Genomic DNA, 15,364 nt, shown 5'->3' with positions numbered 1-15,364 from the left:
ATATCCTAGTTCCAATCCATTCATTACACAATCTTCTTACATCATCAGTTTGATTACTTACTATTTTGATTCCCTCCTTAACTTTCTCTGGCTTATTTGGAACTATGCTCAAAAAGTTATCAAACTGTGCATACCCTTTGATCCAGCGGTGTTTCTACTGGGCTTATACCCCAAAGAGATACTAAAGAAAGGAAAGGGACCTGTATGTGCCAAAATGTTTGTGGCAGCCCTGTTTGTAGTGGCTAGAAGCTGGAAAATGAAAGAATGTCCATCAATTGGAGAATGGTTGAGTAAATTGTGGTATATGAATGTTATGGAATATTATTGTTCTGTAAGGAATGACCAGCAGGATGAATACAGAGAGGACTGGCGAGACTTACATGAACTGATGCTGAGTGAAATGAGCAGAACCAGGAGATCATTATATACCTCAACAACAATACTGTTTGAGGATGTATTCTGATGGAAGTGGATCTCTTCGATAAAGAGAGCCTTAATTGATCAAAGATGGACAGAAGCAGCTACACCCAGAGAAAGAACACTGGGAAATGAATATAAACTGCTTGCATTTTTGTTTTTCTTCCCGGGTTATTTCTACCTTCTGAATTCAATTCTCCCTGTGCAACAAGAAAACTGTCCGGTTCTGCACAAATATATTGTATCCAGGATATACTGTAACCTATTCAACATGTAAAGGACTGCTTGCCATCTGGGGGAAGGGGTGAAGGGAGGGAGGGGAAAAATCGGAACAGAAATGAATGCAAGGGATAATGCTGTAAAAAATTACCCTGGCATGTGTTCTATCAATAGAAAGATATTAAAAACAAAAACAAAAACAAAAAACTTTCTCTGGCTTGCCTTTGTCCTCTCTAAGATGTGACCCCTGGCTGAACACACCTCAGATATAATTTGATCAAGGCAGATTCTGGAGCAATTCATTTACTTAAATTTGTGGTAGGCTGTTGAAATGTCAATGTCAATTTAAAATGTATATAACACATGCTAATATTTCTCATCAAAAAGGTTAAGTTGACTATAGAGTTCTGAGACCAGTTTTTTGATGACAAATATTTTATGTATACAGTAAATATTGTTCTAGGGACTAGGCAATTGTGACATAGGCAGAATTTATCTTAGACTTTCCCACTTTTGTATACAATTTTTACTTTGTTAGATTTGATTGACTTCTTTAATCAACTGAATTCTTTTGGATCTAGATTTCTTAATATACATGAGAAGTTCCCTCCAAGCAGAAGGAAAAGAGTTGACAGGACTCTTAACAACTTTTTGTTTGAATACAACCTGTATTGATATGTTTATGGCCAGTATATTTACAAGCGTGATATAGGTAAAAGAACATTGTCCTACTTAGGTTTCCTCAGGTTTCATAGGTGTGGAATTTCCAGTCAGAAATGATTCCCCTCCAACTATCTCAAAAAACAGACCCCGGAGAAATTCAAAGAATAAACTCTAAGTTGCTAGGACTTCAGGTCACTGGGTGGAAAAGATGTTTGAAAGCATTGATTCCTTTCTAGTGCTCCTTAAGATTATCAAAATGTGACTAGATAAGGTCTGTAGACTTTTTTTTACATGTAATTAGTACATTTTAGAGAAATTTTATGTTCAAATTTAGAGGTTCAAGCTGATTCGTTATTTAAATTATTATTTTTAATAAAGCATTTGTTTAACTTCGAGTTAAATAATGAATAGTTGAATTTAGTTCAGGGTGCAACAAATGAGTAACTCTTTTATTTTGGCTCAGGTCAATTGTTTCTGAAATATTAAAAAAACTGAATTCAAATACACAGATATGTCATAGACCTTAATTTAGAAAGGCCAAGTCATCCACGGCACCTCAGGCTATCCCTAGTCATCTTGGCTCTTGCCTTGCCACTGAACTTTAATGACTCTGGAGAAGTGAGGCTTACAATTTTGTGAGGCAACTCTGCCTCACTTAAATCCAATTCACTTGCAAGTTAAGACATTACCTTTGACAATATGGGAGTTTGAGAATGAAGGACAAAACCCAAACTCTTTGCTAAGGAGATTAACTGAAGGCAAAGAGAAAATAATTTTAATGGTGCTTATTATCTCTTGAATTAGGATTACTATATTGATATTAAAATTAAATTTATTTGTATCAAATAATTTCTCAACATCAATTTTTCCCTTATTTCTTTTCCCATTTTTTCTTTTTTGATTTCTGATTTACTGATGCCACTTTTAAGTGAAATTTCAGTTTTCATTACTGGGCCAAATGAAAAGCACCCTAGATCTCTAAAGATTTAAAATACAGAAAGTACAGAAGAGAAACAAAATATATTTGGTGGTATAGAGCTTAAAGGATAATTAAGATGCCAGTATTGTCTATGCCAGTATTGTCTTGTTTTAGTACAGATTTTGACAGTTTATAAGAATATAAGGGTGTTTTATAATGTAAAAAATGATGACTGACAATAAATTTCTTAAAAAGAAAATCTTTATTTTTTGGGTGAAATTAAAGGCTTCAAGGAGGTACAGAGAAGAAACATTCTTTGCTTGATTATATGGCTAAGTTCATACTGAAAATATAAGTTGTTTCCTCTAAGTTATTTTATGTTCTATGTGACATTATTTAGTAAAACTGAAAATATCATACTTTTGGTTTTCCTTGTGATGGTCAATAATTGTGAAACTTTTCCACTGAGATGCAGGTGTGAAAATATCATTCTATAGTTATAACTATCAAACTGAGCTTCTAATAAACTGAGCAAATAATTCTTAGATGAAAGCTATTAAAATTCTATAACAGCCCTGAGTTACGTTTCTTCCCCTGTACTGTGTCCTTGAGGTTTGAATATTTTGTTTAACTAAAAAGATACTCATCTTTTAATTGTTTTCACCGTATGATTTCTCTGACTCTAAACTCCTTGCTATAACTTTAGCAGATCAATGTAAGCTGCCAATATTTTTCAACCTGAGCACTAGATCCTTGTCTCTGGCGGGCAAGAATTAACATGCTGTGAAAGCAGCAATCAGGAAATAGAATGCAAATTCCCATTTAAGTTCTTAGTTCTGGTCTAATAATCTTGTAACAAAGAACAATTGTATGAAATAAAGTATCAAAAGAACATAGGACACAAGTGTCTTGATTGTAGAATTAATAGTAAAATAATTTAAAGCAATTGAATTTGAGACAAAACAATACTATCAGGTAAAATAGTTAATACAAATGAAAAAACAATTAATGCAATGAAAGTTTTCAAGCCAACATAAGCAATACAAAAAGGAGTTCCAAGAATAAATGATAGCTCTTTGTATTTAGCTATAGATAAAACTTACATCAAGTGCTAGGTGTTTTTCATCATATTCGGATAGCACTGATTTTCTATCTTTTCTTCAGGAAAAATGGAAAATTTATTTTGTAGTCAATGATTCTTCATTTGATAATAAGGCCAATGGGGGTTTGGGATAATAACCACCAGTTTTTGAATTATCAGAAAATCTGGTAAATTTGTAGTCCAAGGGTAAATCTGAAAGAAAACACATAAACATATGTAATGGGATTAGTTTTTCAGACCTTGAAAAAACATCTATTAATGCTAAGAGTTCAACTGACATTAAAGCTTCTTTTTCTAATAATAGATTTTTTTTTTTAAAGGAGATCTGCTAACAGAATGGAAACACTCATGGGAATCATATTCAATTCTATTATGTTGAAGTCTGAATTTTGATCTTAGGTTGTAAAGACAATAGATACTTCACTAAAAACAGAAGTCCTGAATCACTAGCATTCTGACCTATGATCACACTTCTTTCAGTAACCTTAGGATTGAGAAATTAGCTCATAAAATCAGAAAACAGCTCTAGGATTTTAATTTACAAGGAAAATCTTTCAAGGTAATGTGAAAATTAAGAGTTAGGATTCCATTAACTTGGTAGGGATTTTGCAAGTAGGAAAAAAAATACAAGGTCCTCAGTTTGGCATTCAAACCTCTTCACAATTAGGCTTCAGCTTACTTTTCCAGGTTGAGTAGGGGGTAGAAAGAAGAAAGAAATAGGTATTTAATACCTATGTGCCAGGCATCATATTAAGTACTTTACAAATATATTTCATTTCACCCTCACAAAATCCTGGGAGGTGGGTGCTATTATCAAGTAATACTCTAGATTCTAGCCAAATTGTTATGTTCTCCATACACAAGCATTCTTCCATCATCTACCTCCATGAATTTGTACATGCTCTCTCCCATGATTAAAATCTTTTATTTTTTCTTTTCATCTCTGTCTCTTAAATTCCTTGTCCCCTGTCCAGTTCCTTCAAGAATCTAATCCTGATTCTTATTTGACATAGTATAAATTTATTTTATACTTCAGATTTATCTTGTACATCAAGTATATTGTTTAATACATCGATTTATTTTTGTGTATACAAAGATATATACTGACATATCTTGTATTCCCCTAGCAGAATGTAAGCTCTTTGAGGGCAAAAGTTTCACTTTTGAATTTGTTTTCTTAGTACTTAGAACAGAGTATCCTTTAATAAACTCTTATGTCTGCAACTTTAAAAATGACTTAGAAACAGAACTTTTATAATTTTCTGTTAAAAAATTTCTAAATGAACATTTGAACCCATTAATAAAAATATAAAAATAACAACATCTAATTAGTTTGCAGGTTCAACAACTGATATCGGAGAAGATGGAAATGTACCAGCTGAATTGTAACAGAAATTTTTGAATGGGACTGAAAAATAAGTATTATGAATTTGTAAATACAGCCAATGATTTACCATTTTCCATTTGGATCTGCACTTTTTGGTGAGTTTTTTTTTTTTTTTAAAGCTATGGCAAACATTAAAATCAAGTATTAAACTAAACTGAAATCATAAGCAAATCTTTGAATCCTCACATCACAAAGGGATAAACCCAAATTTTAAAGAACAATGAAGCACATCAAACCATATTACTCACTAAAATGTCATAATCAATAATATTTTCTAGTTCATTTTTGGTGAAAGCAGAGGGGTTTTTGTGCCATTGAAAAAAGATTGTTATTCAGACCATTATTGCATTATTCAATTTCTATTTTGTGTAAGCCTTTATGATATTACATAATTATTAGCATAGTAATACAGGTATGTAATTTATAAATGAGTTAATATACACATATTGGGGTTGTTCTTTTAAACTTTTCCAAAAAAGTTTGGAGATTAAAGCTCTAAAGTCTAGTCAAATTATCCTTTGGTGTTGTCTTCCTGCATACTATTCGATCTGCCATTTTTGTACCTGTTTGCCATGCAAGGAATGCATTCCCCATTACCTCTAATCTCAGAGTCCCTAGTGTCCTTCAATTGTTATTGTCTATTACATGAGTTTTAACTGAAGTTCCTCATTACTATTTCTTTCCTCCCCCAAATTACCTTATATTATATGTATATAAATGCATATACTCATATATAAATGTGCCCACATATATATTTGATAAATAATATAAATATGCTCAACATATATTACTGTATATACTATTCCTCATGATAAACTTCCTGAGGGCACAGAGTCTACTTTATTTTTGTTTTTGTATCTTTAAGAACCTAGAATATCACTCAACATATAGCAGGCATATAATATTGTTGTTGTTCAATCATTTTAGTGGCCTGAGTCTTTGTGACTTCTTTTTTTCTTTTCTTTTTCTTTTTTCTTTTTTGCAAAGATCCTGGAGTGGTTTGCCATTTCCTTATTTTACAGATGAGCAAACTGAGGCAGAATTAAATGACTTGCCCAGAGTTATACAGATAATAAATGTCTGAGGCCAGATTTGATCTCAGGAAGAGAAAATTCCACACTTCAAGACTACATTCCATCTACTTTGATACCTAGTTGTCCCAGACACTTAATAAAGCTTGTTAATTGCCTGCTTATCACCTACATTAATTTTTATACAAGAAAAATAAACAAAATCCAAATCATCAGTGTGCTCCTTCATTTAACTTTTTGGCTGCTTTGAGTTTGTATGCACAAATACTAAATCTTATTGGCAAATAAAAGGTTCAACAGATGAAATGGCATACTGCATATTTTGATGGAGAGATAAATGGAGCCAAAGTATACAAAAGAGGTATTTTCTGTAATTACTTCTTTTCTTAGATTTAAATTTAAATTTTTCTTAGATTTAAAAAGAATAGTCACATAAAAGGATTCCTATTATATAATATTAACCTTCTTTTTTATTATTCTAGTTCTGTAACCATATTTTTCTGCCTCTTGAATTGGCCAATTTGAACTTGACCCTTTAAAACTTCTCTACATATGCTCTATGGATCCTCTTATTGCCAAGTCTTCAGGAGCAGATCATTTCTACTTTTTATGCCTCATCTTTCTCTTAGTACCACACATACCTTTAGCTGCCTATAAAAAGGACTGAGATGGCCTTAGCTGACTAAATCCTACCAATACTTCAATTCGATTAAACAAATCATTGGAGAGTAGGTACTAAGTTCTGCATGGGCCCAATCCAAATAGAGACATGACAAGCCTATTTTTTTTCTGGATGGGTACTGGAGGTATCTTTTCACACAAGTGATCCCTAACTGCTTGATGCCAATGGACCCAGATATTTAACATTTGGGGAGAAAAAAGTTTGGCTACGGCTTCCAACAGAACGTACTATTGATACTAATCGCTCTCCTCCCCCATTTCTTCTCATCTACTCCATCTCAACACTTTCTAGAATTAACAAAAAAAATGCTTCCTATTAAAGTTGAGGACCTTTCATTTTAATTTTATGTTGGCTTAAATGCCTGTAATGACAATGCATCCTCTCCTTGTGCATATTACTAACAAATCATTTATTAATAATCCCCATACACTGTCATTTACTATTTTTTTTTCTATTCCTTTTCTCATGGTCTCTAGATCCCACTATGCCAGCAACATACCACCCAAAAAGTAGGGATCCTTAGCTAAAAGAGGAGCTGTTGGGAGAAGGAGGAAGGCAAATGTTTTGGCTAATTAAGTTATGCTACTTTGAATTTGGAACAAAGGAACAAAGGAAGACCTTAGAAGGCACAGCAGGAAGCTAGTTGTCAACATTCTCTCATCAGTCAAGATTCAATCTGCGTTTTGAAGGGCTAAAACAATTCTTGGGAAAATTTGTATGCATGTGTATGTGTTTGTACAGTAGCCCTATGAAATCCTAGATATACAAATTACCTTAGAAGAAAGAGATATGTATTCCAGATAGTCTTGAGCACAAAAGAGACTCTATGAGACAGATTCTAATTTGTTCATGGGCTGGATTAAGTTACTCCTTGAAAATTCTGCAAGACATATTTTCCTAAATCTAAAGAAGAAATCACCATAAAGTATAAGAAAGCAGTATCTTTACCAAATAAATGACATCTGAAGAGACATACCTATATATGTGTATTTTTAATTGGCAATGGATAACTTGGGAAGCATGGTGAGTGGAAAGAGCACTGGATTTGGAGTCAAAAGCTGTGGGTTTGAGTTCTGGCTCTGCTACTTTCTATCTACAAGTTGTGGTAAGTTGCCTGACCTTCCCAAATTTCATTTTTCTTCCTCTGTAAAACAAGGAGCTGAGTGAAGTCTTCAAGTCTTTTTCCTCATTCAAAATCCAATTAATCTCCAAACTGTGTAATTTAGACAATGGATCTATTTCATTAAGATTCCTGTGGAAAGTACTATGGCTTTGGAGTCAGTGGGCCTGAGTTTAAATCTTGACTGTCACCACTGACCCTGGGCAATTCATTTAACTTCTCTGAACCTCAGTTTCCCCATCGATAAATATTTAACAAACAAACAAAAATACAACAGGACAAAGATAACACAATATATTCGCCAAAGGATTCTTATATATCCTTTAGTGATCCCTGTTTCTATTTGACTCTGTCACCAGGAGACTAGATGACCTTCAAGGTCCCTTCCACTTTCAAATTTGTGATCCTATGAAACACAGGGCAAAGAACTTCCTAAACACAAATAAAGGTAGAGACTCTAAAAAACAGTAACAAAATATATACAAACAAGGCCTGGCTGGTGTCTTGTATAATACAACTTTGTTTTTTAAATAACTGAAAGGCAAGAGTCAGAGAGTGATTCAGCAATTAATTTGCATGAAAATTACACTGATGAATGGGGGGGAGGGGAAGAAGAGAAATATTTTTCTGTAACTAAGAACAGAAAAAAATATACCAGTTTAGGAAAATATTAAAAGTAAGCACATTTCAAAAGGCTAAAGTCGCTCTATTATGAACCATACCTTCAAAGGGCATCTAAATCCTAAGAAAACCACAGCCCAGTCTGAACTAAAATTAACTTATTGTAACTAGGTGAAAAGAGAAAACATTCACTTATGGACCTTAGTTCAGCCACCATATGTCTCCATTGAAATAATAGTTCACACATGCACATATAACTTTAAGACTTACAAATAAAACAACAGATTCACATACAAACACATAGCACTTTGGTTTACATAGTACTTTCTGCACTATAACCCTGTGAGATATGTACAAATATTATTTTCTCTATTTTACAGATGAGAAAAGGGAAAGAGTTTATAAATGACTTGTCAGGGTAGCAAAGATGGTAGTATCAGATCTGGGACTCGAGCATAGATAGCTCTTTTGACACCCATTCCATTCTTGTTTCTACTATAGCTTCCTAATCTTCACAGGGGAGGCTGTGCTAAGGAAATCCCAAACTCTGCAACTGACAAATAGAATTATTAAGAATCTAGGGTATACATTCTAAGCATCAAATCTGTAGATAATGAAATTAACTTCCAATCTTAATCTTTTTTTTGTTGAAGTGAGAGGAGTTAGGAAGGATGGTCCATAATCTGCTCCAGGACTCAGGCAAAATTCCGTTAGATTAATGAGTAAAAGACAAGGTAACTGTAGACAACACTGGATTTGAAGTTGGAAGAGCTGACTTTGCTATTTTCTACTTATGGGACCCTGAGCCAAGCTTACCCTTTGCACTCCTATCCCCCATTCTGTGGTTATAAGTAAAATGAAAACTTTGAAAATAAAATGATCTCTAAAGTCCTTTGTAATTCTTAAAAAATCTTAAGTTTTTGCACTATATCCTATCTTATAGGGATACTAGTAGCAATTAAGTGGCACAGCAGTTAGAGTTCAGAGGCTGGAGTCAAGAAGATGAATTCAAATCCTGACTCAGACATTACTGGCTGTGTAATCCTAGACAAGTCATTTAACTTCAGTTTACCTCAGTTTCCTCAGTTGTAAATTGGGAATAATAGCACTTCTTTCCCAAGATTATTGTGAGGATGAAGTAAATTAATCTTTACAAAGTATTTAATATGGTGTCTGACAGTATAGTGCTTGCACATAGTAAGTGATTAATAAATCCGTGTTTTCTTTCATATTTCTGAAGTAGACCTGAAGGGGATATGGGGACCTCTAGCAGTGAATGGAATAGGAGGCTCTGAATTAGTTGTGATAACTAAAGATTTGGCAGATAGTAAAGAGCTCAAAAGACCAAAATTTGGGAGAGATAACTAGAAAATTGGGATTTGAAGGAGCTATTGAGCATGGGACAGTTATGTGGCATAGTGGATAGAATATCAAGCCAGGACTCAGGATAATTCCTCTTCTTACTTTCAAATCTGGCTTCAGATATTTATTAGCTGTGTAACTCTGGGAAAGTGATTTAAGCCAATTTTCTTAAGTTTTCTCATCTATAAAATGAGCTGGAGAAGGAAATGGCAAACCACTTTAGTATCTTTGCTAAGAAAACTCCAAATAGGGTCATGAGAAGTCAGGCAGGACTGAACTATTATAGTCTGACATGGAGAGCTTATCCTTATCCTTAGGGTTGCTATGAAGCTCAATTGAGATACAGATGGAAAGGGTATTAAGACATTATTTCAATGTTAGTTACATATCTAATAAGTTGACAAAATATTTTTGATTCTATCTCTTGAATATCTTTTGCAGCTATCTGTTCTGTTCTCTTCTCTTCACTCATGCCATAAACACTTAGATTTAGGTCTTCATCTCCTCTCACCCATATTTTCGATTTTCATGTATTTATTCATGTCCCTTCTCCAAATCATTTTCCACATAATAGCTAAATTGTTAGTCCTAAAAGACAGGTCTAATCACGTCATCTTCATCAAACTCTGAAGTTCTTCAGTATTTCTTCCACAGCCTCTAGGATAAAGCATGAACTCCTTCCTTTGTACCTTTCCCTTCTCTTACCTTCTCTGTATTTAAATACCTTTATGATCTGGCTTAAGATTACCTTTGTAGGCTGATTACAAATTACTCTCTTTCACTAAATTCCAGACAAATTGGTCAATTCTATAATCTGCTTTCATGCCTTTTTTTGCACATAATTTTGGGAGACTGGCATATGTATAGAGAGCTTCGAACGTAAATTTCCATGCTGGAATCAGTTATACAACAGACATCCTCTAAAGTTCAGCACATTTAATACTTCAAGGAAGCTTTTTCTAATTCCCCTCACTTTTAGTCCCCCACCCTCTATCACTTCATATTTATTATGTATATAGCCTGTATTGACTTAGATATGAACATTGTATATCCTTCCCTCTCTCCTCACCAAAATCTTTTGCATTTGTATACTTAGTAAATAATGCAGTGCCCAGCACATTATAGGTACTTAATTAATCTTTACTGACTAACCAAGTTTTGCCCCAGGTACAGATTGGCTGAGTGACCTTGGATAAATTTTTTAATCTCTTCAAAAGCCAGACAACTTTCTAAGATTGTTAATTATTTGTATTGATGGAGGGAATTCAGTCATCACAAGTCTGGTTAGCTCTCCCTTTTTACCCCTTCCAGGGGTCCTCAAACTTTTAAAATAGGGGGCCAGTTCACTGTTCCCCAGACTGTTGGAGGGCCGGACAATAGTAAAAACAAAAACTTTGTTTTGTGGGCCTTTAAATAAAGAAAACTTCATAGCCGTGGGTGAGAGGGATAATCATCCTCAGCTGCCGCATCTGGCCCGCGGGCTGTAGTGTGAGGACCCCAGCCTTAGGCCATATGAACTGGTCATATGGAATTCCTTTGTTAAAAATCTTTAGCAGTTTCCTATTGTCTATTGAATAAAATCCCAATTCCTCTAACAGTCAAGGTCTTTCATAGTTTGGTGCCATTCTTCCTTTATAAGTTTATGTGATATTTTTTCCTCAAGGCACTTTGCCACAGTCAAACTAGACTTCAAGACAGAGCTCACTTGTTCCATCTGCTTGGGCTACTTTACTGACCCGGTGACTGTCAAATGTAGCCATAGCTTCTGCAGAGAGTGTCTTCTCCAGTGCATGAGGGAAGCTGGTGACACCTTACCCTGTCCAGAATGCAGACAACTCATCCAAATCAGCAATTTGGTACCCAACCTGAATCTGAAGAGGCTTTCTATGGCTGGCAAAACAATCGGTCCTCATTTGCTTCAGAGCATAGTGACCCTGACTACCTGTGAGCAACATTGGCCTTGAATTATCTCATTTCCTTGATTTCCCTAATAATGAGTTCATCTTTGGGACTTCATATAAAGCTTTATTTTGCAGCTATGTAATATACTACTTGTGCATCACAAACACTAATGTTAGTCTCTTTACTAGAGTAAACCCCAAATGGTCCCTTCCTTCAGAGAGCTTACAGTTTATGTATGGGGGTTGGATGGGGAAAGAAGAAGGAATACACAATATATATACAAAAAAATATGAACAGAGCAAATCCCCAGGTCTCTTCTAAATTTTGTCCCTCTCTCAATCCCTATAAGAGAACTTGCTTAAGATCTACTGAATAAATGGAACTATAACTTCCAGATAAAGACTCATTTTTGGCTCATATCCCAGGGGCAAGGCAGTGGAGACATTTCAGTCCCATGAGCCCATGAACACAAATATTTTTTACTATTCCTTTTAGAAAAATTATCAGAAATAATTATTTTCTAAATGAATGCAGGTAAGCCAGTTATACATTTCTAAAGCCCACGTTGGATCCATCTTTTCTTTTACTAAGCTGATTTAGGAAAATGGCCACCTGCATGTGCCTTAGGAAGTTTTATAGCTAATTACTAATGATGATTTAAATCAATGGTGTCAAACTCAACTTGACAAGGGACACCAAAACTCACACAAGGATTTCTTCAGGTTGCATATTTACTAAGAAATTACATATTAACATTATCTATGTTTTATATTATATTAATTTATTTGACAAATATTTCCCAATTACATTTTAATCTGGTTCTGCCTACATTCAGGAATGTTATGGGCCCCCTGACTGTTTGATACCTTTGATTTAAATATTCCCCCTCATGTAAGAGAAGGAAATTAAGAAAAATTAACTTTGCTTTTTATTTTTTTTTTTACTCTCAGACAAGAGTTTATGGGTAAAAATATACAATATTAATAGGTAATCTTACAGTAACTACTATATGCGAGGCACTATGTTATGGGCTTTACAAAAATTCTTTTTTTGGATACTCACAACAACCTTGGGAAGTCAGTGCTATTATCAACTACATTTTATGAATGGAGAACCAATGCAAACAGAGATGAAATGATTACCTCCTGGCCAGATAGCTAATCAACCTCAGGTTGGATGTGAACTCAGGTTTTCCTGACTCCAGGTCCAGCCTTCATCTTCTTTACCACCCAGCTGTCTTTTTACACTTGGTATCAAACATTTAAGTTTTTGTTAAATATCCTTGAACGTGAAGTCTGTGGCCAAGGACTTTCCTATAGCTAGACTGGTAGAGAAAAAAGTGCTAATGAAGACTTCCAAGATTCTGAAAGGTGTTACCAAGATTATTCTCTTGGCTGAGCTAAACCAAATGGAATTTCTGGTCTGATACTTTGTTGCTACCATGAGTTTGGTTGGAGAGAATCATAATCCTGGCCAGACCAGAAACAGAAGACCTTGACTAAGTGCCAAAGGAACTACAAAGTCAATTCCTTCAGAGTCACCTGAGATGCTGGCAAAAGGCCACTCTGGATTGAATAGCAGACAGATGTCACTGAAATCATCAGAAGAGCAATGATCAGTCTGTAAGAGTATAGAACCCTTGATGAAAAAATCTTATGCTACCAAGGAGAACTTAGTGAGAGAAATTAGAGGTACCATAATTCCTTATCTGCAGAATACACTGTATGTTACCTCTTTTCCTTTAAACACAACTTTCAGTGATATATTTATGGTCACTACATTTAAAAGTATGATATGGACATAAGAATTTTCCAGATTTTATAGGTTTGTGTATATGGGGGGATTAGGGATAGTTTTTAGTCAGAAATGATTCTCCTTAAATCCTCAAATGAAAATTATATTTATGTCATATGTACCATCGACATAGGGAAATATTCCCAAATTATCATTCTACAGGGCTATGTTATGAATATTTTCATATTAACTAGCTTCCAGACCATTATCAGTTTTTCAACATGTCCATAAGCCAGCTAGATTTGATCAGAGTCTTGATTAGTCACTTAAAATGATTATTATTCCACTGACCATAGAAAATAACATGGAATAGAAGAGTCTCATTATGGTCATGGGATCTCAGCAAAGATTTCATCAAAGACAAATAAAGCAATTAAAAGATAAACCCAACTAAAGATCTTTTAGGTAAATTGCTAAGAAGTACTTAGGAGATTATTTTTAAGCATTCCAGGCACAGTAAACAATGACAGACTTTAGTAAACTCTGTATTTGGAAGGATATTTTCCCAACAACAGAAATCTGTGACAAGCAGATCCATTTGGAAGACTGCATAGGAAAAATTTTCCTTAAGAATTTTTCCAATATTACCCAATGAAAACAAAACCCAATTTTCCCTCTTCACAGTGTTATTATTCTCCCGGGGAAACACAGAAGAACATAAAGCCCTCCTTCTTAACCATGAACTCTTCTAGAGGTCAGTGTCAGTTCAACCAATGAAGTATATACATATATACACACCACACACATATGCACACACACACATTGTACATGTACATAATACCTGTTCAGAAAAAAATACCCATGTTATATCATTAATTTATAAATGATTAAAGAACTGTTTCATGATGGCAATTTGGCTAACATGAATGAGTGAAAACAAAACAATGACTAAAGACTACAAAACTCATGTCTTTCTCATTTCCCAAATCCCCAGTGGACTCTGACAAGCACATTCCATGTCTCCCTAACTCATTAAAGAATATGAAAAACCACTTGGAGCATATGACATACAGTGGTAACGAAAAACTATTCTACTATGCAGAGAATATACCAAAATAGTTGGGGCAGTAAGAATTTAGTCAGTTTGGGAAATCACTTGTCTACCCAGCTCCAATTTAACCTGGCCTTAGGGTGCTGAAAAGGAACTGTTTTTCTTCTGGCTGCCAAGAATGTTAGCAGGGTGAACAGATTTGCAAACCTGACTAATATTTTCTTTTTGGCTTTCCTAATTTCTGGCCTAAATTTCCTGTTGCTGGCGTAGCTTTCTGATATGTTCTCTGCCCTCACCCTCCCACTTTCCTAAAAGCTGTTTCAAGGCTTCTGCTTTCTGCTATCTCATTTCCCTAGACCATCCTATTGCAAGAGCCACCCACTATAAAACTTAGCATCCTGCTAGTAGATGCCAGCTCTCAAGCTCCTGCCTCAGTCTCTTTCCTACATAATAAATGTAATGTAATTTAATTCCTATGTAAATCTACTACCTTCTTAAACCCATCCTCCATTTTCCTTTTCTTTATAAGCAACTTTTGTCATTCAGTCATTTTAGTTATATCTGACTCTTTGTGGGCCCCTTTTGGGGTCTTGGAAAAGATACTGCAACGATATGCCATTTTCTTCTCTAACTCATTTACAGATGACAAACCTGAGGTGAGCAGCGGGAAGTGCTTTGTCCAGTAGTACTTGTACTACTTACAAATAGTAAGTGTCTGAGGCTGAATTTGAACTCAGAAAAATGAGTCCAGCACTTCACCCATTTCACCATCTAGTTGCTCATTGGGTTTCCAAACAAGAGTCAGTTTGTAGGGTTAAAAGCCATGGGATTATGGAATTTAGGTGTATTATTCTGTTGCATTTTTATATGTTGGTGCCAACAATGGGGAATCTTTGATTACAAGTCTTTTCTGAAAAAGTTAGCATTTTTAGTTGGGTGATTCTTTCCAGATAAGACAAAAAAGAGAAGTGGGCATTTAAGGGGTGCATTTCAAAAATAATGTGGAAGAAATTCAAATGATGTGGGGATTGGTAAACTGGGGTGAGACTTAGGCAAATATTCACATGAGGAGAGAGTATCTGGTAAGTTACCATAACATATATACTTATAAGGACAGAAGTCCTTGGAATCTATATAACATAGTTTACATGATT

The 15,364-nt window shown here is 34.7% G+C and overlaps 1 protein-coding gene across 2 annotated transcripts in view; it reads right to left on the bottom strand.

Annotated features, from left to right (window-relative positions):
• Positions 1-2,461: 2,461 nt before the first annotated feature.
• NT5DC1 (5'-nucleotidase domain containing 1) overlaps positions 2,462-15,364 on the bottom strand; it is a 241,868-nt gene continuing 228,965 nt past the window's right edge. For both annotated transcript variants that reach the window (XM_051997582.1, XM_051997581.1), the window contains one exon: positions 2,462-3,512. In XM_051997582.1, the coding sequence (XP_051853542.1) occupies positions 3,408-3,512 (105 nt within the window). In that variant the 3' untranslated portion in view covers positions 2,462-3,407. The remainder of the gene's footprint in view (positions 3,513-15,364) is intronic.

Source organism: Antechinus flavipes, chromosome 4 (genome assembly GCF_016432865.1).
Source record: "Antechinus flavipes isolate AdamAnt ecotype Samford, QLD, Australia chromosome 4, AdamAnt_v2, whole genome shotgun sequence".
NCBI lineage: Eukaryota > Metazoa > Chordata > Mammalia > Dasyuromorphia > Dasyuridae > Antechinus > Antechinus flavipes.
Note: the sequence above shows the minus strand (reverse complement) of the source record. Positions and strands in the feature narration are given on the sequence as shown.